General features: G+C 42.7%; 1 protein-coding gene across 1 annotated transcript; it reads left to right on the top strand.

Annotated features, from left to right (window-relative positions):
- The first annotated feature begins 180 nt into the window (after positions 1–180).
- top2a (DNA topoisomerase II alpha) lies at positions 181–26,483 on the top strand. The gene is made up of 35 exons (XM_024006913.2): positions 181–363; positions 1,757–1,903; positions 2,130–2,220; positions 2,360–2,423; positions 3,681–3,826; positions 3,978–4,075; positions 4,209–4,421; positions 4,632–4,805; positions 5,085–5,186; positions 5,535–5,672; positions 5,801–5,939; positions 6,147–6,304; positions 6,561–6,686; positions 6,971–7,081; positions 7,448–7,553; positions 7,711–7,820; positions 9,081–9,173; positions 9,337–9,451; positions 10,633–10,754; positions 10,990–11,138; positions 11,422–11,653; positions 11,976–12,110; positions 12,398–12,598; positions 12,815–13,010; positions 13,329–13,426; positions 13,591–13,728; positions 14,741–14,824; positions 15,508–15,696; positions 18,382–18,508; positions 21,117–21,275; positions 22,685–22,832; positions 23,003–23,058; positions 23,174–23,305; positions 25,442–25,677; positions 25,901–26,483. The coding sequence occupies exons 1-35, from the start codon at positions 346–348 to the stop codon at positions 26,030–26,032; spliced, it is 4,683 nt and encodes a 1,560-aa protein (XP_023862681.1). The 5' UTR covers positions 181–345; the 3' UTR covers positions 26,033–26,483.

Genomic DNA, 26,483 nt, shown 5'->3' with positions numbered 1-26,483 from the left:
AAATTCAGAGGGTGTAGTTTCTTTTTTTCCCTCATTATTTGAACGTTCTTTGTTCTAGAAATGGGCGGTACAATGATGCTTCTGGTTAGAGATCATTGGCTTACGTTGGAGGGAAAAAATCTTAACCTGTCTGATAGGTCCATCTTGTTAGCGGGAGCGAGAACGTTCGAAGTTTGAACATTTCAAACGTTATGAGGAAAGGAAAAAGAAGCGCCGGTTAGAGGTTGCAAATATTAGGGACAGAAAGTGAATAACGTTTACGGATATAAAAACTAGCTAGATAAATTGGTCAGAGGCTCAGAAAATTCAAGTTATCAAGTTTCCGGAACAGAATACAGCAGAAGCATGTCTGAACCATTGAAGGTAAGATAACTATAGCTAGCAAGTTCATATTGTCGATACGATAGGCTACAAACACGATGTAACGTTACAAACTTTCATGCAAAATACTTTTCTTTCCATTTTWAAATTTTCATGGCTTTTTTGATGACTTACTACATTTTAGCTAGCTGGTAAGTGGTAGTTAGCTAGGTAACTATGCTTGACCTTAAAGTAATGTAAGTCAGGTAGCTAACTAGTCGTCTCAGTAAGACACACGGATAGAGCAATGAGGCTGAGGTTTAGCGACAGGGACGTTAGCTAGTTATACTAAAAAATAGCCCAGTCAGTAATGACGCCAACCATAGTCCTCCATTCAGTCCAGAATGTTACCTTTCAGAAGTACAATTATGTGATGACCACACAAACGTTTGTTAGTTTTATATATTGAATATTTAGACGTTTTGACCTGATGGAGAACAATCTGGCCCATCCGAAGGTATAGTAACCAGCTAAACAATCTGCCTGGCCTCAGACTAGACTTAACACGGTAAACGTACATCTGTGACACTCAAATTAATATGATATGTTACGTTTGGTATGGTTACATAAGACCAGGGATGGTCATTTAAAATTAAAGTATTTCAAATAATGTTTTAATAAAAAAAAAAGTGTACTTGTGAGACTTGCTCGAACGACCCCAGAGAGCTTGTGCCCTCTGCTTGTTTCATCAGAAGGATGGGGGAGGGGCGATAGAAGGGCTAGTGTGTTACTGTACGGTCTGGCATACTCGCGCTAGTAAGACAAACTTCGTGCAGCCATAACTTAACTATCATGCCATCTAGTGCCTGTCTTGGCTGAATCAAATCGTTGTACAGAAGCTAGCTAACTAGCGTCAGTAGCCAGCTATAGCTAAAGTAGATATTTTGCTGCGCTCCCTGTGCAATGTAACGTTATACAACTCCGTTCATATGGAACAGGCTACCTACCTGTTAGTTGAGCATTGTAGGCAACTTAATTCCATTTAGCATTTTTTTTATAAATCTCCCACTTCACTTGCTACACATGGATCCTCCGACTGTGGCTCTGCTTTTACTTATCAACAATGTAACCTTTGTTTRCATTTTCTTTAACTAGGCAAGTCAATTATGAACAGTAACAACAAGTGAAATGTGTAGGCTATAGGTGGTGCTTTTTATGGGGCGCACGCATAAAAACAGTACAGAGTATAAAACTGTCCATGTGGATGAGTGGTCGTCTCTACATAAGATCGAAGGTTACTTAAATTAAGCCAACAACTAAAGGAGAGCAGATGGGTGGGCGGATAATCTTTTTAACATGTTTTATTTTGCAGTGGTCGCCTTGCATATAGGGAAACACTCCCTGGCCTAGCTATGTTGTGCCTAACCCCCCCTTTCATTTGTTTTATTTCACACAGAGCTTGTTTGAGAACAAGGCGGTGGAGAAGACCAAGAAGGACCCTAACCGCCTGTCGGTGGAAAGGATCTACCAGAAAAAGACTCAGCTGGAGCACATTCTGCTACGTCCAGACACCTACATTGGCTCTGTGGAGCCTGTCACACAGGTAACTAGTGCCATGCTACCTTATCAAACAAGTACCACACTGCCTCAATATTCTCCCTGAAAACTGAGACCTGTTTGTTTAGAGTCATACACACATTTGATAGTGTGGCAGGGGTGTCAAATTAGAGTAAAATATAAGCGGACAATGCTTATCTTTAGAACACAACCAATGGTTGCTGTTTATTGTTAGAATTGTCACCAACGCATACTGTCACTTTTCTCTCCAGCAATTGTGGGTGTTTGATGAGAATGATGGAATGAACTGTCGAGATGTGACCTTTGTACCCGGTCTCTACAAGATCTTTGATGAGATCCTTGGTGAGTAAACTCCTATTAAATGAGTAATGTTACTGTATTCATTTCACGGATGGTGTGTTGTACAGTTAAACCATCACCATATGAAAATCCCTTACAAAATTGTGAAGTGCCTATTCTCCGATTTCCCTTCTAACCACAGTGAATGCTGCCGATAACAAGCAAAGGGATAAAACCATGTCCTGCATTAAGATAAACATTGACGCGTGAGTATTCTCGTATATTAAACATGACACTGTTTAATATGAATCCGGAAGGGATGACGGTTGTCCTATGAAATGGAATAATTCAAGTGTATTATACCATGCTGTATGTGTCACTATTGGGCTATACAAAATTGATTACCAGTTGAAGGACATGCATCTGGTGTAGTAGAAACAATTATTGGTACCATGATTGTCTACTTAAAAATACAATTATTTCCACAAATGTTTATTYTGTTCACTGTAATGGGGAATCCTGTCTTTTGCTAAAAATGCATGCAGCAACTTCTGTGGCTTTAATGAGAGGTAGTCATCAGGATTTTGTTCAATCGCGGTGAATCGATTCATGTGAATCCAAATAATTTGTCACAGTAGTTTTAGGAAAAAATATTAATGTAGTTTTCCTTTTGGATTATGTGGCTGCAAAACTTGTTCTGTAGATAGATACTTCAGGTTGATATGAGCATTACATTTATGGTACATTACAACTCAATAGATTCTTCTCAGCACACAAAGTAAACACTTCTAAGGTAAGTTAAATATAACTAAACTAGAAAAGGTACATTTCCTGAAGAGAATGTGCTTGCTTCAGTTCATATTTGTATGGTAGTGTGAGATGTGTTAAATGTAGAATTCAAGCTGAATGGAAGTAGTTAGTTATAGGAAGAATGTTTGATTACTTTAGTGCTTTTTATTTTTTTTAACTAGGCAAGTCAGTTAAGAACAAAATCTTATTTTCAATGACTGCCTAGGAACAGTGCGTTAACTGCCTTGTTCAGGGGCAGAACGACAGATTTGTCAGTTCTGGGATTCGATCTTGTAACCTTTCGATTACTAGTCCAACGCTCTAACCACTAGGCTACCTGCTGCCCCAATTGTTAGTTTTTTCCCCCAATTGTTACATAAATTATTAGAAATGTCAGCACTATGCCTCTGAAAAATGAACTGTGTCTAAAACTCTTCTACTCTTTCAATGGTGCTATCCAACTCCTGACACCATTGTAGTTAATATGGGGGGTTACCCTGACCAGGGCTCAAACTGAGGTCCCTGTGTTGGTCATTCCAAAACCATTATAACAAAAGGCTAAAATCTCTTGGTAAGGTGTTGTACTAGGGTTGCTTTAGTATTTTCTTTTACAAGGGGGCACATGTTTTATTGGCTTGCTCGTCTCAATTTTCAAAACATGACATTCATTAAACAGTTGAACTTTGTATGGCCTTTATTGTAAGTGACGTGATCTTGTGCTTGGTGTTTTTCAGTGAGAACAACTCCATCAGTGTGTGGAACAATGGGAAGGGCATCCCTGTGGTGGAGCACAAGGTGGAGAAGGTCTATGTGCCAGCTCTCATCTTCGGACAGCTCCTCACCTCTAGTAACTATAACGACGACCAGAAGAAGGTCACCGGTAAGACTTAATGCAATCAGACACTTATTGTCACTCGTTCTTTACTCTCCCAGAAAAAGCGTACTCTATTGGTTCTCATTCCAATAGAGGAGTCTTGCCTATTTTAAAAACCTGCCATCTATCTTCACGTGTTATGTTACTCTATCTTTAGGTGGACGCAACGGCTATGGTGCCAAGCTTTGCAACATCTTCAGCAACAAGTTCACCGTGGAGACGGCCTGCAAGGAGTCCAAGAAGACCTTCAAGCAGGTTGGTCAAACTCTACTAACGGCATCTTACAATACACATCAATTTCTTGGAAGTCTGCTCAGGCTTGTGACAGTGTGTCCTATTACCGAAGTTTTAATTCTATTTGTTACCTGTTCTCTTTGTACCCCTGCAGACGTGGTATGACAACATGGGGCGGGCTGGGGAGCACAAGATCAGGTCGTTTGATGGCGACGAGTTCACGTGCATTACCTTCCAGCCGGACCTGTCCAAGTTCAAGATGCAGACCCTGGACAAGGACACGGTGGCCATCATGACCCGACGGGCTTACGATATCGCCGGTGCCACCAAGGGAGTCCGCGTGTTCCTCAATGGCAAGAGGCTACCCGTAAGTGCAGGCTAACCTAGTGGTAAACTAAGAGCGATTGCCACACTAATAAATTACTCTGCGCTATAGTGACTTTAACAATAGGATAACATCTATTAAAGGACAATCTGTCCATACTGAGGTCTCCAAATGTATTCCTTTGACGGTTGAAATGCTGTTGGACTGCAATGTTTGTCGGTTTTGATTACCAACATCTCTCTGTCCCTATAGGTGACAAGTTTCCGTAACTACGTGGACCTGTACCTGAAGGACAAGGTGGATGAGCTGGGCATACCCCTCGTTGTGGTCCATGAGGTGGTGAGCGAGCGGTGGGAGGTGTGCCTCACAATGAGCGAGAAGGGCTTCCAGCAAGTCAGCTTTGTCAACAGCATCGCCACCACCAAGGTAAAAAGGACAGTGGTCTAAGGGGCATGTGGTTTTGTTGTGACGTGTGTGTACAATGTTGTGTTTTGGATTGAGCTGCGGTATGGAAGTTAAAGGCAACTGTGAATGTACTCTAACTGGATAATATTGTTTTTGGATTTTAAGGTTACGKCTTACCAACCACTTGGTTTTATTACCAATATGTCACCATCTTGGTTCCTTTTCCACACATCATAATCTTAAAATAGTATGTGGGACTACTATACATGGTTTCTGACTGTTCCTGTTCTCTGGCCCCAGGGTGGGAGACATGCTGACTACGTGGCAGACCAGGTGACATCCAAGCTCATTGAAGTTGTCAAGAAGAAGAACAAGGCTGGTGTGGTCGTCAAGCCTTTCCAGGTATATTTGACTTTTAGCAGATACTTTTTATCCAAAGTGACTTAGTCGTGCGTGAATACATTTTTAGGGCTCTCGAGTGGCGTTCTTAACTGACTTGCCTACTTAAGTAAAGGTTAAATACATTTTTTTAATTATGTATGTGTGGTCCCGGGAATCGAACCCACTACCGCCAGGGTCTACCTACTAAGCAACAAAAAAAGGGGGTACCAGGTACCCCACCAAACTGACCCAGTCTCCCTGAGATGCCATATTTGCTGTTCAAAGATGACAAGATAAAACCGTATTGTCCATTACATTTTCATAACATGACTATTTTAATGAGATTGTACCATGTCCACCTCTCCCCAGGTGAAGAACCACATGTGGATTTTTGTCAACTGCCTGATCGAGAACCCTACCTTCGACTCCCAGACCAAGGAGAACATGACCCTGCAGCAGAAGAGTTTCGGTTCCACCTGCCCCCTTAGTGACAAGTTTATCAAACAGGTAAACAAGGCCAAGCCTTAAGTTCATTGTTCCTTCTCTCCATAGAAAGTCCATTGACACTCATACAAAACATCATACTCTTGTTTGGATTGAATCATTTTGTACGTGGCTTATTTTCTGTCAACCAGGCCAACTCCTGTGGGATAGTGGAGAGCATCATGAACTGGGTGAAGTTCAAGGCCCAGACGCAGCTCAACAAGAAGTGCTCTGCCGTCAAGCACAACAAGATCAAGGGAGTGCCAAAACTGGACGACGCCAACGACGCAGGTAAATCACATTTGTAACGATATGCATTTTAGTCTGTCGCGATTTCTCTTAAGAGGTTAGCCCTTAGTTCACTTCTAGTTACTTATAATCTATAGCTGTTTTAAAACTGAAACAAATAATCAACTTGTTGATCTAGTAAAGTTTTACACTTAGTAATGACGTCATACGAATCAAAATGGTGAAGTCGCTGTGTTTCTCTACAACCAGGTGGTAAGAACTCCAACGGCTGCACTCTGATCCTGACGGAGGGGGACTCGGCCAAGACGCTGGCCGTGTCTGGTCTGGGCGTGGTGGGCAGAGACCGCTACGGAGTCTTCCCTCTCAGGGGAAAAATGCTCAACGTGCGGGAAGCCTCGCACAAGCAGGTCAGAACAGGCATTAAAAAAAACTAGAAGTTGGTGATCGCTATATAGATATCGCTAAGGCTCTGCTGGGCATAATTGGGAATGCAATTGATAATGACTTTATTATCGCTACGGGGAAATTTTTGTTCTGTGTTGAATCGATCCTCACCATATGTTTTACAAAGGCCTCAACCTCTAGAATGTTAGGCATCTGCTGTGGTTGTCCACTATTGAACTAGTTGTTAATGGTTTGATCCCTGTCTGTCCCCTGTGTCAGATCATGGATAATGCTGAGATCAACAACGTCATCAAGATCCTGGGGCTGCAGTACAAGAAGAACTACAGCGACCCAGAATCCCTCAAGTCCCTGCGTTACGGCAAACTCATGATCATGACCGATCAGGTCTGCACTGTCTACTTGCAATTTCTCCATGGAATTTAGAGCTTTTTGTCTGAACTCATTTGTGTAGCTCATTGGAATGTTTTGTTTTTAAATGTAACCTTTATTTAGTCATGAAGTCCTATTGATTGAGATACCTTTCTAATGGTGACCTAGCCAGTAAAGCAGCTCTACTCTAGAACTGAAATAATAATTAGTCTTAATGGCCCTAGTCAGAGTAGACCAGTTGTCTCACTGACAGAATATTCATCAGATCATTGATGCTCTCCTGTGTGGTTGTTTGACAGGACCTGGACGGCTCCCACATCAAGGGGTTGCTTATCAACTTCATCCACCACAACTGGCCCTCACTGCTGCGCCACAACTTCCTGGAGGAGTTCATCACCCCCATCATCAAGGTACATGGTACAGTCCAGCTGAGACTGGCGGTTGCTATTTTGGGCACTGTGATACTTCAAGGCAACTCCCCATGGTGAACATCAGTTTTTAATCCAGCTATATTAAATACAGCCATGTCGACTGTCTACAGAACTAAGACAGCGTAGAAGCTTGCTTGTACAGTATCCTGATCTAGTCTTTACGTGCAACACCAGTGCCATCTGTTGGTGACATTTCATAACTGTAACAAACACATATTGTATTTATATTATAGTTTTACAGTAGCAAGCATTTTGAGGTTTTTGCAAATATAGAGATACCAGCTAAATCAGTAAATATTAACAAGTATAGCAAAGAGTCAAATGTCAATTTTTGGATTCTTCCAGGCCTTTAACAAGAAGCAGGAGCTGTCCTTCTACAGCATCCCAGAGTTCAACGAGTGGAAGGAAGTGCAGCCCAACATCAAATCTTGGAAAATAAAATACTACAAAGGTTTGTGCCCTGTGGTAGTGAAGCTGAACATGTAAGCAGCCACTTTGTATTTTTCCCATACCTGCCCCAAATCTTAAGGGGTATTTTCTTTTTTACCATAACCCCCCTCCCCATATATTTAGATGTGCTTCTAACATCACCACCTGTATCTATCCAGGTTTGGGTACCAGCACTTCAAAGGAAGCGAAGGAGTACTTCTCTGACATGCAGAGACATCGCATTCCCTTCAAGTACGCTGGACCTGTCGACGACGAGGCAATTACCCTGGTACGTTGGCCATTCACCCTCTTTTGAATCCCTGTATAAAGGTTGAATAAAAAGATCAACTCCGATGACCAAACCAAGATCTTTCTCAATCAGCAGGTCTTTATATTTTGATTGGAGAATCTTTCGCCGTCTATAACCACGTTTTTATGCGAGAAGTCGTGCCGTATAAAAAAAGAATGTTACCTCACCTGGTTGTGACGGAAACATGACTTGTCGGTACAATTTCATAAATGTCGGAAGACAATTTGTTCGTCGACATGGTAGAATCTTTTTGTCTATGTAAAATGAATTATGTGACAATTCTAGCGGAAACTGTGCAAATGCATAAAATAAACCATATTAAGGTAAACGAGTCACGTGATCATATGATAACTTGTACTACAACATGGAAAAGCATTAAGAGTTTATGGGCATATGAAATAAAAGGATCTCCATGGTGGTTAAGTGATGAGCTTGATGCACATTTCCAGTAAATATTGAGGGTAATATTTGAATGCTGGTGACTTGATGATTGGCTGCCAATTATGGGGGGGGGGGATATTGCTTCATATAACCTGCCCTGTCCAATTGATCAGTGAACTGCTGTCTAGAACATGCAGAAATGACAAATAAAAAATCAAATGCGCCGAAACCAATAGGTAAGTCTGTAACCAATGGTTATGGATAATCTTTCTTTGTGGAACAAATGGCTGACTGAAGACGTGACGGCCGGTCATTCGTGTCGTTGAGTCCCTTTCTGTTGTAACATGGACTCTACCATGTGATAACTTTGTTGTGCCTTGCTGAAACAAGAAAGTTGTTGTAGCAAATGAGTATTCGGTTGTCTAGGCCAGGGTTTCCCAAACTCTGTCCTGGGTACCCCGCTGGGGCAACTTTTTTTTAAAAAGTTTTTTTTGCCCAGGTACTACACAGCTGACTCAAATAATCAAAGCTTGTTGAGGAGTTGGTTATTTGAATCCGATGTGTGTAGTGCTAGGGCAAAAACCAAAAGTGCAMCCAGGGAGGGTGCCCCAGGACAGAGTTTGGGAAACACTGGTCCTGCAGCAGCACATGCAGTCAGGAGAGAGAAATGTACACTCCGTGACCAGTTTATGTATACCACATCATTCACAAAAATGGTTTACTGCTACAGGCATTAAGTCACTTGGCTTGCTGTATGAAGAAGGCAGATTAGATTGGATTGAAACCTAGCTTATGATTCTATTAGCAGTAGTTTCTCCATCTGTGATTGAGTCTTACCCTCCTTTTTTTCTCCCCTAGGCCTTTAGCAAGAAAAAGATTGAGGAACGTAAAGAGTGGCTGACCAACTATATGGTCAACAGACGCCAGCGCAGGGAGCACAACCTGCCTGAGGTACATCACTGGTGACCTTTGACCATTTAGACAGCCCAACCATAGAAATGGAATTGGTAGAACAGATATTCCCAGTCAAGTCTGCTCCATGATGGGTGGCTCATTCTAGTAATTATATTTCTATGAGCCTAGTCATGCCACCTTCTGTCTCTTTGTGTCCCAGGAGTACCTGTATGGGCAAGCCACCAAGTCCCTGTCCTACAACGATTTTGTCAACAAGGAGCTTGTGATGTTCTCTAACTCAGACAACGAGAGGTCCCTCCCCTGCCTGGTCGATGGTCAGTGGTGGAAAGGGGGTTATTTCAAGTTGAGCTTAAACAGTATCTGTGAAAAAGGGTGATGCCTGCAGCCAAAATGTATTTTAAATTTTTTGATGCTTTTTGTGCGAACCACCCTTTTTTCTGTCGCAGCTGTTTGTTGGTTTTACATTGCACCAGCCAAAGTTCATCACTATAAACCGTTACTTAGTTCATCCAGGAAATATATAAATCKATACCACTTGAAATGTTAACTATGTAGACTTGAACTATGTCTTGACTATCGTTACTGTTATTTATTGAATAATTACCTACTACATTGAATTATTACTCGATTAAAGTAACGATTAACTCATTAGGAATTTTGGGCACCACAGGAATAGTTCTTTAACGAGTTACTAGCTCCCAACTTACTCTAAAGATATTATTAATATCTCTTACATCAATAAGTCAGTTATTATTTAATACCTCATCAGTCTCATTCTCAACATTGACTGCGTAAATCTGTACGAACCCTAACCTAATTGATGAATCAGCGATACACAAATTGCCGTATTTACTAACTAATCACACAGATACATACACACACGGTATAGGTTATTGATTACTAACATAATGAGAAAGTCCCTAGTGTACTAACCCAACGGAAATGGGGTGGTGAAAGATAAAGAGCAGGAGAGAGAGAGGGCTTATCGTACATGCATTTAGAAACTACGCTCACCGGAAATATGAATATTTAGCACCCTTACAAATGCTCATTTGGATTAGAAATGCAACATGTATTTACACTTAGATGTCGTTCTCTGAAACCACTCGGTCCGTCTACGAAGTAGTTCGATGCAAGTCTCTGGGTTTCCACCAGAGGTCAGTGTCCTTAGTTGTGGGCTTCTTTGTCTTGAATGTTCATTGGAAGGATACATCAGATGTACCATACGGTGTTGAGAGAAGTATTCTTCCCTAGTGTCTTAGTCAATTGTCCTAGACTCCTTCACATGCAGAGCTGCAGACGGTGCATGTTTTGGTCTAGTCTTCACCTCTTGTTGAGAGTTTCTGAGTTACCATTTTCTATCTTACCATCTATTTAAACTCCCCCCTTCTTCTCTGGTGGGAGGGAGGGGCTGGCTATCTGTCACCAAGGATAGAGTCATGACGGCTAGGAGAGGTAAATAAAACAATCAAAACTGATATACTGTTGTCTCCAGGTCTGAAGCCGGGCCAGAGGAAGGTGCTGTTCTGCTGCTTCAAGAGGAATGACAAGCGGGAGGTGAAGGTGGCTCAGCTGGCTGGTTCCGTGGCCGAGATGTCAGCCTATCACCATGGAGAGGTGAGACCCAGGGAACTGTGGGGAAATGTAGTGACAACTTTCAATATCCCTCGACTCAATTTGTGCTATTCTATTTTGTTTATTGTTGGATCGGTATTGTAGTACTCATAATGGTATTAATAAGTGACCATTTTTCTGACATACCATGGTAAAAGAMTATTACAACATGTAGACTAGAGTTTGTCTTCAACCCCTTTCAGAATGGACTGTCATCCTCTGTATCCCTCTCTGTCAGATCTCTCTCATGATGACCATCGTTGGCTTGGCCCAGAACTTTGTGGGCAGCAACAACTTGAACCTTCTGCAGCCTCAGGGTCAGTTTGGCACGCGGCTGCACGGTGGCAAGGACTCTGCCAGCCCCCGTTACATCTTCACCATGCTCAGGTCAGCGCCACAACAGGCTTTGGATATGCACTCCCTGTTATGATGCAGCGTACTTTGTTCCGTGAAGTTTCTTGGCGACAACTACATAGACATGAAGCTTTTAGAACCGCCTCCATACGACGTGACTTGCCTAAGCTGCTGCTGCGGTCTTGGCAATGCATGGATGGTGGGCTTAGCAGGTCACTTCAATTCCAGAGATTTACATTAGCACAGTTTCGACCACCGTCTTCGCCAGGCTGCCGTGTTTGTCAGTGACGTAAGACTACGCTCTCTCCCCCTAAAGCCCCCTGGCCCGTCTACTCTTCCCCGCGGTGGATGACAACCTGCTGAAGTACAACTATGACGACAACCAACGCGTGGAGCCCGAGTGGTACATCCCCATTATCCCCACCGTGCTAGTGAACGGCGCCGACGGCATCGGCACGGGCTGGGCCAGCCGCATCCCCAACTTCGACGTCCGCGAGGTCGTCAATAACATCCACCGCATGCTGAACGGGGAGGAGCCGCTGCCTTTGGTGAGGGGAGATTCGTTAAAGGCCTATATAGATGGGAGCTAGGAGTTGGGATGGGTTTTAAGATCGAATGCCCTATGTGCATTCAGAATGTGTACAGGGCAAGTCGATCAAGACCTAATCAAGAATCCCATACTCAGTATTTCTTCTTTCAGATGTGAAATCTAGAAAAAAAATTGATTTGGTGACAGTTCCTTTGCAGGTTTGGGATTGGCCCATAGTTTCAGATCCAGTTATAGTTTATTGACGTTTTGTTACAACCAAGTTCTCAATCAAACCGTTCCTTCTCAAGGATTCAAATGTAAACCAAATGACTTCTGTTCAGCTCCCCGGCTACAAGGGCTTCAAAGGCACCATTGACCAGCTGATGACCAATCAGTACATGAACAGTGGAGAGGTGGCCATCATCGACAGCACCACCATCGAGATCACTGAGCTGCCAGTCAAGACATGGACACAGGTTGGTACATAGTTATACCCTGGTCTTGGGTAGATCAGTTGGGTGGYTTATCTTTACTTGATAGAAGACAGTGACTTGTCACTGACCTGCTATATGAATATATAGTAGTGCCTTGAATCCATAAGAACAATGGTTAGAATCTAGTTATCTGTTTGCCTTTTGCGTACAACGGAAAACCTAAATCTTGTTCTTATTTGACAAGTTCAGGTAATACCTCTGTTTCAAAAACATGTCCACCTACTGAACACAACCCAGGTAAATTCTCCATGTCTTCCCCTCTCCCTCAGACCTACAAGGAGAACGTGCTGGAGCCCATGCTGAATGGCACAGAGAAGGTCCAGGCCCTCATCACCGACTACAAGGAGTACCACACGGACACCACGGTGCGCTTCGTGGTCAAAATGACCGAGGAGAGGCTGAGGGAGGCCGAGGCGGCTGGCCTGCACAAGGTCTTCAAGCTGCAGCAGCCCCTCACTTGCAACTCAATGGTAATGATCACCCTAACACAAACATGCTACTACTCCTTTGAATAATGTTTAGTCCCACCATATAATGAATTATTGACTTCTGGCTCCATTTTGTAATGATTGTTTCCATTTGTCTCATTCCCTAGAAATATAATACTGCAACAAGACAGTAGACAAGCAGAACATTCAATGTAATGTTTTATATCTATCAGAATAACCTCTCTCCTTGCCACTCAGGTGCTGTTTGACCATGTGGGCAGCCTGAAGAAGTATGAGTTGGTGCAAGATGTGCTGAAGGATTTCTTTGAGTTAAGGATGAAGTACTACGTTCTGAGAAAGGACTGGCTGGCCGGCATGCTGGGGGCAGAGAGTGCCAAGCTCACCAACCAGGCCCGGTTCATCTTGGAGAAGATTGAGGGAACCCTGATCATCGGTAGGTACCAGCGCTGTCTCCTTCCCCTTTAACAAAAATGTTTGCTTCTCTGTAGGTTGGGAGCTATATTGGGACCCTGCTGTGACCCCCCCCCCCCAGATCTGCAAACATCCAACAGTTGATTCTGTGTTCAAGTCCACACACACAATGCTCCTGTGTTTTCATTCAGCCTCGGATTGGCATAGGCAATGTAATGTTAGCTGTTGTACTATTGCTGTGAATTTCGTGAAAAGCCCATGCCGCTGTGTCTTAGGTGACATTTTGTTTCTTGCTTTTTTTAAAGGTAGCCATTGTATGTCTGTCTCGCCCTTTCTCCAGAGAACAAGCCAAAGAAACAGCTGATCCTCATGCTGACGGAAATGGGCTACGACTCTGACCCCGTCAAGGCCTGGAAAGATGCTCAGGAGAAGGACAAGGTAGTTAATTTCCTTCCCCGATATCTGACCATACTCCTAATTTGTTGGTCTTGTTTTTTTTATTATCATATAATCCAACATCCAACCCACAGTTATATCATGAGCGTACATGGTAGCTTTAAGCCAGGAAAGTAAGTTTACTTTATTTGTCTCCCCTATTGAAGACTGTGGAGGAAACGGATGATGATGAGGACAAAGAGGAAGACGTCACTGGGCCAGACTACAACTACCTGTTAAACATGCCGATGTGGTACCTCACCAAGGAGAAGAAAGAGGAGCTGTGCAAACAGAGGGATGCCAAGGTCATTTGTGAACAAATGTTTAATTTTGGTTTTATAATAAGGTTTGTAGCATTGTGGGTCTGTTGTAGCTCAAGTCGACTACAAAATCCACAATGCAATGCTCTTTATGGGCTGGCTAGGTAGCAAGCAAACCTGGCTACACACAGTAATACCAAAGACAATATTGGCATCTAAATAAAGTAGCTAGTTATTGCAGTTTAGGCAATTTTACAGCTATTAATTTAAGAGTCTAGAATCTCACCATGTTCAACCTGCAGATCGATGTTCCTCAGAGTGGAGTTTGACAGTCGCAACGGCAGAATACTTTTGAGGAGATGGGGAAACGTTGCCCACGCTACGTCAATGGGCCATGCAGTGCCTTCTGGGACAATGAGTTGTCTCCAGAGTGAAGGAGTCTATTGTGTGCTAGCTCAAAACAATATTGGCATGGATTTCATCAACAAGAATTGCATTASAAATATTTTCAGAGATGTGAGATAATTAACTTTCTATCTGTAGTATCGTATAGCTTTGGAATCGTGACATTACGTACTCTAGGAAAATAGGCACGTTTCTCAACACATCCATTGACTTTGAGGGGGGTCGCATGGCGACAAGTTTAGCAGCCACGTGACGCAGCATGACGTTATACGTTCCTTCATTCATTGGATTCCTGTCTCCTTTCTATATCTCTGGCAACGGTACCATGCAATGCACCCTGGATTAAAGCCCTCCTTTAAATGGCACATTTCTCGAGTTGATAATCTTTTTGCGACATTCCTGATGGCTCGTTGGAGAGGAGACATCCTCCAGAGTTATGAAATCTGACATGTATTATAGAAGTTTTCGCAGTCTAAAAGTCATGTTCCTGTTAACTGCCAGTGTAGTGAGCGACTTTATCACAGTGCTACGACATAGCGACCGAATTTCTGCCTGCTTTAACGCCAATAACTGAACCATGACATTACCCAGGGAATCGATAGAACATCACTCGGATGCACTAAATCGCCGTAACTTCGATCCTCTCGTGCAGATTACCGAACTGAACACCGTGAAGAAGAAGAGCCCAACTGATCTCTGGAAGGAGGACCTCGCTGCCTTCACTGAGGAGCTGGAGGTAATACGACATGACCAATCGCATATGTCATTCTGTAACAACACTTGTCGTTCTGTAGCATTGTCTTTCCTGTAACATTCTGTTATAACCACCTCATTCTATAACATTTTGTTATTCCCTAATGACACTTCATTGGTTGCTCCTCCGTCAGTTGGTCTCATCGTGGCCATTGTTATGCATGTTCTATAGACCTCCGGAGCCATATTGGTGCAAATTACAGATGGCTTGGAAATATGATGACTGTGCTAAAGTTGGCAAATAATTAGTAGGAAACAAATTTTCTGTCATTATGTCGTCAAATTTACTTTATAGAGGTCAATGTTAGCTAGCGAAGACAGTGCTGTCCCCTGAATCTTAGCTAGCTAGCTAAAGTTATATTCCATCTAAAGTCAATCTGGTGAAATCACAATGATAGCAAAAGTTTTTCCTACTAATTGTCATCGTGTTTCCAAGCCACAGTAATAAACTTCAGACTAATCAGCGCTCATTGAGTAGAATGCTCAGTCCTAAATCGGCACTAAAAGGAACATTCAAAACAATATAGTGACGAARCGTGCAACCCATGAAAAGTCATTCATTCCATAAGAACAAGTGTAATTCTGTAACGTTCTGTTATTTCATAACACCTGGATCAAGTAATCATCACTGTCACGTAATATATTTGACTGAGTTTTCTTCCACAGCGTGTGGAGGAGAAGGAACGGCAAAACGCCAACATGCCTGTGGTGAAGGGCAAGGCTGGCAAGGGCAAGGTGGGGAAGGTGAAGCAGGAGACCATGCCCACGCCCCAGGGGCGCCGCGTCATCCCACGCATTACCAGCACCATGAAGGCTGAGGCCACCAAGAAGGCCGTTGTCAAGAAAGGCAAAAAGGTCAGTGCCTCTTCTGGAACCTTTTGGTGTTGAACACTAACTAGACTACAATAATCATTTTTTAGATTTTATGTAGTTCACTGGTAAAGGAACTTGTTGGAGATGGTAATTGACTATTACTTTTATATACACTGCTCAAAAAAATAAAGGGAACACTAAAATAACACATCCTAGATCTGAATGAATGAAATATTCTTATTAAATACTTTTTTCTTTACATAGTTGAATGTGCTGACAACAAAATCACACACAAATGATCAATGGAAATCAAATTTATCAACCCATGGCGGTCTGGATTTGGAGTCACACTCAAAATTAAAGTGGAAAACCACACTACAGGCTGATCCAACTTTGATGTAATGTCCTTAAAACAAGTCAAAATGAGGCTCAGTAGTGTGTGTGGCCTCCACGTGCCTGTATGACCTCCCTACAACGCCTGGGCATGCTCCTGATGAGGTGGCGGATGTTCTCCTGAGGGATCTCCTCCCAGACCTGGACTAAAGCATCCGCCAAGCTCCTGGACAGTCTGGTGCAACGTGGGTTGGATGAAGCGAGACATGATGTCCAGATGTGCTCAATTGGATTCAGGTCTGGGGAACGGGCGGGCCAGTCCATAGCATCAATGCCTTCCTCTTGCAGGAACTGCTGACACACTCCAGCCACATGAGGTCTAGCATTGTCTTGCATTAGGAGGAACCAGGGCCAACCGCACCAGCATATGGTCTCACAAGGTGTCTGAGGATCTCATCTCGGTACCTAATGGCAGTCAGGCTACCTCTGGCGAGCACATGGAGGGCTGTGCGGTCCCCAAAGAAATGCCACCCCACACCATGACTGACCCACCGCCAAACCGGTCATGCTGGAGGATGTTGCAGGCAGCAAAACGTCTTCCACGGCGTCTCCAGACTCTGTCACGTGCTCAGTGTGAACCTGCTTTCATCTGTGAAGAGCACAGGGCGCCAGTGGCGAATTTGCCAATCTTGGTGTTCTCTGCAAATGCCAACCATCCTGCACGGTGTTGGGCTGTAAGCACAACCCCCACCTGTGGATGTCGGGCCCTCATACCACCCTCATGGAGTCTGTTTCTGACTGTTTGAGCAGACACATGCACGTTTGTGGCCTGCTGGAGGTCTATTGCAGGGCTCTGGCAGTGCTCCTCCTGATCCTCCTTGCACAAAGGCGAGTATAGCGGTCCTGCTGATGGGTTGTTGCCCTCCTACGGCCTCCTCCACGTCTCCTGATGTACTGGCCCGTCTCCTGGTAGCGCCTCCATGCTCTGGACACTACGCTGACAGACACAGCAAACCTTCTTGCACAGCTCGCATTGATGTGCCATCCTGGATGAGCTGCACTACCTGAGCCACTTGTGGGTTGTAGACTCCGTCTCATGCTACCACTAGAGCAGGGGTGTCAAAAAGTCAATGGACGGAGGGCCAAATAAAAATTTAGCTACAAGCCGAGGGCCGGACTGTTCGAGATGTTCATTGAAAAAATTTTAAATGACGCATATAGTCTAGTGAACCTAATTGAACCTACTGAAAACCTAACAATATATTCCTTTTTCACAAGCTGCTCTTTTAGATTGATGGACAACTGGTCTACTCTCTCGGCAATGGTGTTTCTGCTCAGACTCACATTTAAAAAGTGGGCCTTTTTTCTGGGCAAACTTCGTCACAAACTTTAATCATGCAGTTTTTGATGAAATCCCCCTCCGTAAATGGCCGGGCTGATTTAGCGATCTCTTCTGCCAAAATAAAACTGGCCTTGACAGCAGCTGGCCTTGTGATTTGGCTTTTTTGAACAGGCACCTGTCGAGATTTGAGGCCTCGTTTTAATTCCTCTGCCTTTTGTAGCCTTTGTTCCATGTCATATTCTTGTTTTTGTCCGCGTGTTTCGTTTCATAATGTCGTCTCAGATTATACTCTTTCAGTACCGCCACCACTTTCTCCACACAGAAGACACACAGGTTTTCCAGCTACCTCCGTGAACATATACTCCGACTCCACCTTGTTTGAAAACCCCGGTTCTCAGTGTCCACCCTTCGTTTGCCATTTTTGATGGGTATCTGAAAGTTAATTTTACTGTGATGCTGACGACTGCTGTCCAATAAATATTGAAATGAAGCAGCCTACTGCTCGGTGCGTCACCGTTGCATTGTGGGAAATGTAGTATTGGTGCGTGTAAAAGATCTGCGGGCTGCCGGCTTGCTGCGCGTCTGGCGGGCCGGTTCTAATAATAAATCAAGATCATCCCAGGGCCGTAAAAAACCTTCTCGCGGGCCGGATGTGGCCCGCGGGCCTTGACTCTGACATGATGCACTAAGTGAGAGCACCGCCAGCATTCAAAAGTGACCAAACATCAGCGCAGGAAGCATAGGAACTGAGAAGTGGTCTGTGGTCACCACCTGCAGAATCACTCCTTTATTGGGGGTGTTCTGCTAATTGCCTATAATTTCCACCTTTTGTCTATTCCATTTGCACAACAGCATGTGAAATTTATTGTCAATCAGTGTTGCTTCCTAAGTGGACAGTTTGATTTCACAGAAGTGTGATTGATTGGCAGCTTACATTGTGTTGTTTAAGTGTTCCCTTTATTTTTTTGAGCTGTGTGTATGTGTGTATATATATATATATATATATATATATATATATATAATATTCAATTTTAATATTTGTCTGTTTTTAGGGTGAGGAATTGGTGATGAAGATGGAGTTTGAGGATGGAGAAGAGAACGGAGAGCCGGCTGCTGCTGAGGAGATTGGCCTGGCAGCGCGACTGACCAAGACACGCAAAGCACCAGCCAAGGACAAAGGTGAGGATAATGATTTGACCAGAATCATCCCCCATTGGCCGCTTCCAGTAGAGGTGTAGTGACATGTTTTGGGGATTTATTTTGTATGCTAGAACGTTAACACAATTATTTTAATTTATTATATAGATCAGGGGTGTTGAACATACATTTTCAATCCGGCCCACGGGTGGTTTGAGTAAAACGGTCTCAATGAACCTACATTTAGTCTCTTCACTCTGTCCAGCTTGCTAACAGTCATGGAAATGAAAGCTAGACAGGGTGCATCAAATTCAACAAGTGATGTATAGAGTAGACGTCGACTGATTTTAATTGGTGCCGATTTCATAACAATCGGGAATCTGTATTTTTGGACGCCGATTTTTATTTATTTATTGTATCTATAATTTGTTTTTTCACCTTTTTATTTAACTAGGCAAGTCGGTTAAGAACACATTCTTATTTTCAATGATGGCCTAGGAACGGTGGGTTAACTGCCTTGTTCAGGGACAGAACGACAGATTTTTACCTTGTCAGCTCGGGGATTCAATACACAAATATATCATTTTAAAACTGCATATTTAGTTAATATTGCCTGCTAACATGAATGTCTTTTAACTAGGGAAATTGTGTCACTTCTCTTGCAACAGTCAGGGTATATGCAGCTGTTTGGGCCGCCTAGCTCGTTGCGAACTGTGTGAAGACTATTTCTTCCTAACAAAGACGGCCAACTTCGCCAAACGGCATGATTTAACAAAAGCGCATTTGCGAAAAAAGCACAATCGTTGCACGACTGTACCTAACCATAAACATCAATGCCTTTCTTAAAATCAATACACAGAAGTATATATTTTTAAACCTGCATATTTAGCTAAAAGAAATCCAGGTTAGCAGGTGATATTAACCAGGTGAAATTGTGTCACTACTTTTGCGTTCATTGCACGTAGAGTCAGGGTATATGCAACAGTTTGGGCCGCCTGGCTCGTTGCGAACTTATTTACCAGAATTGTTCGTAATTATGACATAACATTGAAGGATAGTGCAATCTAACAGGAATATTTAGACTTAAGGATGCCACCCGTTAGATAAAATACGGAACGGTTGGCGGACGCATTCATTCAAACAGCACTTTCGTGTGTTTGCCAGCAGCTCTTCGCAATGCTTCAAGCGTTGAGCTGTTTATGACTTCAAGCCTATCAACTCCCAAGATTAAGCTGTTGTAACCAATGTGAAATGGCTAGCTTGTTAGCGGGGTGCGCGCTAATAGCGTTTCAATCGGTGACGTCACTCGCTCTGAGACTTGGAATAGTTGTTGCTCTGCAAGGGCCGCGGCTTTTGTGGAGCGATGGGTAACGATGCTTCGAGGGTGGCTGTTGTCGAATGTGTTCCTGGTTCGAGCGCAAGTAGGGGCGAGGAGAGGGACGGAAGCTATACTGTTACACTGGCAATACTAAAGTGCCTTTAAGAACATCCAATAGTCAAAGGTATATGAATTACAAATGGTATAGAGAGAAATAGTCCTATAATAACTACAACCTAAAACTTCTTACCTGGGAATATTAAAGACTCATGTTAAAAGGAACCACCAGCTTTCATATGTTCTGAGTAAGGAACTTAGCTTTCTTACATGGCACATATTGCACTTTTACTTTCATCTCCAACACTTTGTGTTTGCATTATTTAAACCAAATTGAACATGTTTCATAATTTAATTGAGGCTAAATTGATTTTATTGATGTATTAAGTTAAAATAAGCGTTCATTCAGTATTGTTGTAATTGTCATTATTATAACAACAAAAAATTGGCTGATTTTTAATCGGTATCAGCTTTCTTTGGTCCTCCAATAATCGGTATCGGTGTTAAAATCATAATCGGTCGACCTCTAGTATAGAGGACTACTTTTCCTAATATTGACGTAGAGGAAATATAATACATTTTAGGTTCGGTCCTCCAGACCTCTGTAAAGACAATGCGGCCACTAGGGGAAAATGAGTTTGACACACCTGCCATAAAATCAATAAAAACAAAGGATATTAAAATACAAAACTTTTTTTGTAAAAATAGTATCCATAAGTTTTGTCATTGATGTTACTGCTTTGAAAATTGACCATTACAAATATATATACACACACACACAAGGATTTTGAGCATTCCTTCCATTGGCAAACTTATCAGGGGAGGGTCACCAAATAAAATACAATTATTTATCGTACCATTTTAGTATGTCAGAAATTTGAGGATTCCGTTGATAATTTGGTGTCTAAATGGTGTCATTGTTAATTTAAATGAAGAGGAAACCATGTTGGGAGATTAGTCATAGCACTTTAGTGTATTCTTTTTTTTTAATGGTTTATGACCTTAAATTTGCGCTTCTGTCGCCTCTTAAGAAAATCCTCAATTTGTCATTGATGTTACCATTGTTGTTACTAATCCTACTGGTGGCACAATGTTATCATAATGGTAAATATATATATATATATATATATATGCTGCCATATTAGATGGATTTTGAATGGGGAGATGTACTCAAATACTTTTTTAAAACAAATGCCACCACAATTCAAGAATGACCGCTATGTATGTTACCAATTTGTGATTCACTGACTAACCAAAGGCCCTATTCCCCTACAGTATCAAAGGCATTGGGTAAACAGACCACCCTGTCGTTCAAGCCCATGGCGGCCAAGAAGAACCCGTGGTCTGACGATTCTGGCTCAGACAGTGAGTTGGCGATTCCACTGGATGTTGGCCCAGTGGTACCCAAGGAGAAAGCTGAACGCAAAGCCAAAGGTGAGACACTACCCAGAGGGGAAGAGGCAAAAATTGCTACTTGGTGAATTTGTGAGGCATACAAGACATTGCGAGATGCAGATTAGCAAGACATATGCGCACGGTTCTGCCTGCCCCTCTCYCTCACACTGGCCTGCCTGCTCTTTCTCTTCATTAATGACACTAGTGTGTTTGGTCTATTGCATGTAGAGTAGACATGTTTAGGCTATGGGACTGATGTCGCCGGCATACAGTAGGCTATCTTCGGGCCAGTCTTGCGAGCATGGGCTACTCTTCGTTGCTGAATGGGTGGGGGGTGGTTTTGTCTCATGAAATTACCGTAGTTTACCTGGTGTAGAATGTATAAATTACCCTTTTCACATATAATGGTATGTGGCCCCTTGACAGCGCTACGGCATGTTTGTCTGTTAGGGTAGGCTACGCTATATAGCGTTTTAAACGCCGACAACTTTCTCTGGAAAATTGCATTATACTTGTCTGTAAAGCAATGCCCCTTCTGAATCGGGATTAACCACCATCGGTAGGTGACCAGAACTGTCAATACTAGCCTGCTTGCACACAACACTTTCCTTTTAAAAAAGTACTTTAAAGTTTGTTAAATATCGTAACTTACCAAGACATTTTAGTACAACGAAAGCTAGACAGACCACCCTGAGCATAATTCTGTGGATTTCTTTTCTTATTCGTATGTCAGTTTTAAACATTACGATTTGTTTTCCATTTGTCGCATCCCTAGTCTAAACCACCCAAACTGAGTTGTAAATCGGCAATTGCGTTACCCAGCACTCACTTATATGCTCATTGGCATCCCATGCTCGCGTGTAATTCATCAAGCCCACCAGGCAATAATACAGTATAGACAGTCCCGGTGCTTCCAAAGTGTTATGTCTGGCTGCTTGTTCTGTTTCATGATTGGGGGTCTTTGAAGACTCCTGAACATGGCGCTATAGCATCACTTCCTCTGAGTAATTAGCTGTACTACTCACTTCTGATTAGGCTCGTCTCAGACCTTAGCTTGATTACTTACTGTATGTTGAGGACATTCCCATGTCTCGTACTTCCATACAGGAAGCTGTTATTTTGGCACAACCCAACAGTAACATGTTGTCTAACAGTTGCTATTTTCTACAGGAGTAGAAAGGGATGTCTACCTTAAACAGTATGTGTTGCACTAACTTTAAGTTGTTTTTTYCCTTCTCCCCAATTTCGTGGTAGTTAGTCTTGTCTCATCGCTGCTAAGTTGCTGGGTGGCCTGATTAGTACAAAAAGATAAGGTAGCCAGCTAGCCTCACTTTGTGGCTCTGATCAAAAACATATATTAACCAACTTTTCAACAAGCTGCCTTTGTCATGGGTTTGTGATTAGTGTTCATGCAGTGATAATGCAACAAGTGTTGTCTTTTCCCAAAGCTGCTGTGAAGTACAATCTGTACAGCAGTGAGGATGAGTTCGACTGTGGGCTGAGCTCCCCCGAGAAGGCAGCGTCCGTTGATGACGGCTGCTTTGTCCCCGAGGCCAACTCTGCGATCGATAGCGAGGCAGACTCTCCTGAGCCCAAGTGAGTCTATGATGAACAGTTTAGTTTAACAGGAATTTTGTAGGCCTGGTGACACTGGTGATAATTGTTGGGGGTAATGCAGTGAGTTAAGCCTATGTAAGCAATAGTCTAAACTCTGCACATTTTATTTAATTGTGAATCCTGACACCAGTCAAACTCTCTTCATATAGAAAGATGGTGAAAAGCAATTCAGCGACTGTAAGTGAAGCTAAAAGCAAATCCAGCTGTAAGTATATTCCAGACCTTCCCACCCCAGTGGCACACTGTGGCAGACAACTGAGGTGATTATTGGACTAGCACAGTTGAAAAATGTAATACAAACTTGTTTCTGTGTTCTGCAGCTCAGTCTGATGGCGATGATGCGATGGCCTCTATGCCTCCAGCCAAACCCAAGGCAGCTCCCAAGAAAACAGCAGCTCCCAAGAAAACAGCAGCTCCCAAGAAAATGGCAATCGCCAAGAAGAAGCCTGCAGGTACTATAGAACACCTCTATCCCTGTACTGATAATACTGCAGTAGTTGTGACATTAGCTTTCTGCTTCAATGAGTAATAAAACATGTACAGGTTACTGTCAAAATAAAGGAAACACCAACTGTCTTAATAGGGCGTTGGGCCACCAAGACCGCCAGAACAGCATCAATGCACCTTGGCTGGATGCGACACTATTCTTCCACGGCAAATTTCATAATGTGGTGGAACGTGCTCTCTGGCGGCTACTCCAGAAACTCCCATAATTKATAAATTGGGTTGAGATCTTGTCACAGACACACCCTTTAAACCAGAGATTCTCAAACTTTTAGGGCCGGTGACCCATTTTGTGATAGCAAATCTTATTAGGGACACCCCCCATAATCATAACACAACTTGAGTGGGATGAAACATTTTTGAAAAGCATACAAGGAGTTTTACTATGACTTTGGCAGCGCGTGGCTGGATGAACCAAGTCTCGGGCCCTGAGAAGGAACATTTTAAAAGCCTGCTTCTCAGCATCGGCAATAAAATTGTGCAGTATACAAGTTGTTAGTAATATCCATTTAAAGATATGTATTTTGAGATCTGGCCAGGGCCCTACTATGAGAGTCCTTGCTTTAAACCCCAATATGTTTCTTTGAAACCCCTCTTTCAAAGTCAGAGCTCTTCTAGCCATGGTAGACAAAATAGTGGGCATTTTTATACATGAACGTATGCAATGTTCCCTCTAAGCTGCGTGCGGCCGTGCACCACCTCCAGGACTGCCACGCAGAAATGCCAGGCTGTGCAGACGCAAGAAATTGAACTTCACTAAGTTCGCCCCGTTACTTTGCAGTATTTTTTTTTTTTGTGTGTGTGATTAAATCAACATTATAAACTGGGTGGATGGAACCCTGAATGCTGATTGGCTGAAAGCTGTGGTATATCAGACTGTATATGACCAAAACATTTTTTTACTGCTCTAATTACATTGGTAACCTGTTGATAATAGCAATAAGGCACCTCGTAGTTTGTGGTATATGGTTAATATACCACAGCTAAGTGCTGTATCCAGGCACTCCGTGTTGCGCGCAAGAACAGCCCTTAGCTGTATTATGTTGACCATATGCTACACCCCCTCGGGCCTTATTGCTTAATTATATCTGCCCCTTTTCAATACAACAAATGGAACTTTGCAGGATTGAGTCTGATTTTGTTGTATGCTGAGCCAGAGCTCGACAGAGTATAATTCTATTGGCAGGGGTAGCCCATGAGCGGTCATTCAATCAGCTTGTCAGTGAATGTGCTTTTTGGATCGGAGCCATGTGTGCACATTTCTTAATGTTCTTTTGATAGTTTGAATTATTAGCCCAGTTATAGATAAGTGTATATAGGTCAGCAATGGGGAGTTACTGCTTCCCACAAGAGCACAAAACGTGTAGGCAACATTTCAAGTTGTCTTTGAAAAGCCAGTCATGTAAAAAGCTTATTTTGAGACAGGCTTGAATATGCAGATAAGCCAATACAGAGGGGTAGCCTACATTGTCTAATTCTCTGTATGGTAATAACAATGAATTGTATTTTGTATAGTGGTTTGTGTCATACGATGCAATTTAGTCACCTATTTGGCCTATGGTGCTACAGACCAAGTAAAAAGTAATTAATGTCAAGCCCTTCATAATGTAAAAATGTTTTTAAGTCTCATGCAATGTAGGCCTGCATTGAACTCAACATATAGGCTATATCATAGTAATGTAAAGCCATTTCCATGTGAAATGTTATTGGATTTGAGCTACATTATGCTCAAATAGCCTATTGGCCACTGTCTTAAATTGTAAGGGTACAGCTTCAATGTTCTCTGTAAATGTGCGCCAGAAGTTGCACAAAATTCTCACAACATTCAAGTTTCTGCTCGCAGGGCCTAAAATTTGCTCAGTGCCCCAAAATAATTAAGAGGGAACATTGAATGATGGAATGTTAATTAACTCAGGAACCACACCTGTGTGGAAGCACCTGCTTTCAATATAGTTTGTATCCCTCAATTACTCACGTGTTTCCTTTTATTTTGGCAGTTACCTGTATATTTACATGTTGTATATCCTGGATGTTATATTGAGGGATTATTCTGAACAGACTCCTAACCCCATCATCCCCTCCAGATGCGAAGCAGCCGTCCATCATGGATGCTCTGTCCAAGCCCAAGTCAGTCTCCAAAACCGCCGCCAAGACGATCCCGTCGTTTGACTCCAGCAGCTCGGAGGGCTCGCCCAATGCCCCTGCCCCGTCTAAGGCCGCTGCGGCCAAGCGCAAGGCCCTGGACAGTGACGACTCGGACAGAAGCTCTGATGACCTCATGTCCCGCATCAAGGACAAGAAGACTACCGTCGCCAGCAAGGTGAGTCCAAGCAGTGGCGGTTCTAGCATTGACGTGAGCCAAGTTGTTGATAATGCAATGATATCCTGAGCTTTTACAATTGACAAGGTGCTGGAAAATATTAACTTAAGCTTGTTAACCATGAGTTCAGGTTTGCACCCTCCCAACTTGTCAGATCCCTCACTCTGAAATAAAATTCACTTCAATTTGGATGATGTTTTCTTCTTCCTGCATCTCCTCGTAGAAAACAAAGGTATGGGATGATGAGAGCTTCCATATATCAGATGAGGAGGTTGTGGCTCCCAGGAGCAAAGCATTCCGTGCCAAGAAACCTGTCGCTTACAACTTTGACTCGGACTCTGATGAGGACTTTTAGGTTGGAGCATCCTGTTCTCTTACATGGTCAATGTCTCCTGTTATCAAGGATATTACAACTGAAGTCCCTTTTTTAATGAATCAATGCTTTTATATACTTCACTGCCACTTGGCCATTTATGGCTTTGCTTTGTAACATTAGAAGTCTTGATTTGCTTTTGCACAGAAGACTGTTGGTTATATTAGAATTTTATCATACATGGATGAAAAATAAAACTTGTTTAAAAGCTAATAACAAAAAAACGATGTCCCGTGAAGGATATTCTCACGCATTTTGCAAATGGCAAACTATTTGACAAATGTTATGCTGAATAATTTCACTAGTTTTAATCTATTCGTTACATGTTCAGTCTTCGGTTTTCATCTTTTTATTCATGTTCTGTCTTGTCATGTAAATATTTCATTGGATGTCTTTTTATATTTGTTTTGGGAAATAAAGTAGTTGCTTGTTA

Source organism: Salvelinus sp. IW2-2015, linkage group LG18 (assembly GCF_002910315.2).
Source record: "Salvelinus sp. IW2-2015 linkage group LG18, ASM291031v2, whole genome shotgun sequence".
NCBI classification, from domain to species: domain Eukaryota; kingdom Metazoa; phylum Chordata; class Actinopteri; order Salmoniformes; family Salmonidae; genus Salvelinus; species Salvelinus sp. IW2-2015.
Note: the sequence above shows the minus strand (reverse complement) of the source record. Positions and strands in the feature narration are given on the sequence as shown.

Bases quoted from the DNA above. Each gene is read 5' to 3' on its own strand.
- top2a (XM_024006913.2), top strand. The intron at 10,755-10,989 runs GTGAGACCCAGG...CCTCTCTGTCAG, and splicing joins CAGCCTATCACCATGGAGAG to ATCTCTCTCATGATGACCAT. The intron at 13,427-13,590 runs GTAGTTAATTTC...CCCCTATTGAAG, and splicing joins ATGCTCAGGAGAAGGACAAG to ACTGTGGAGGAAACGGATGA.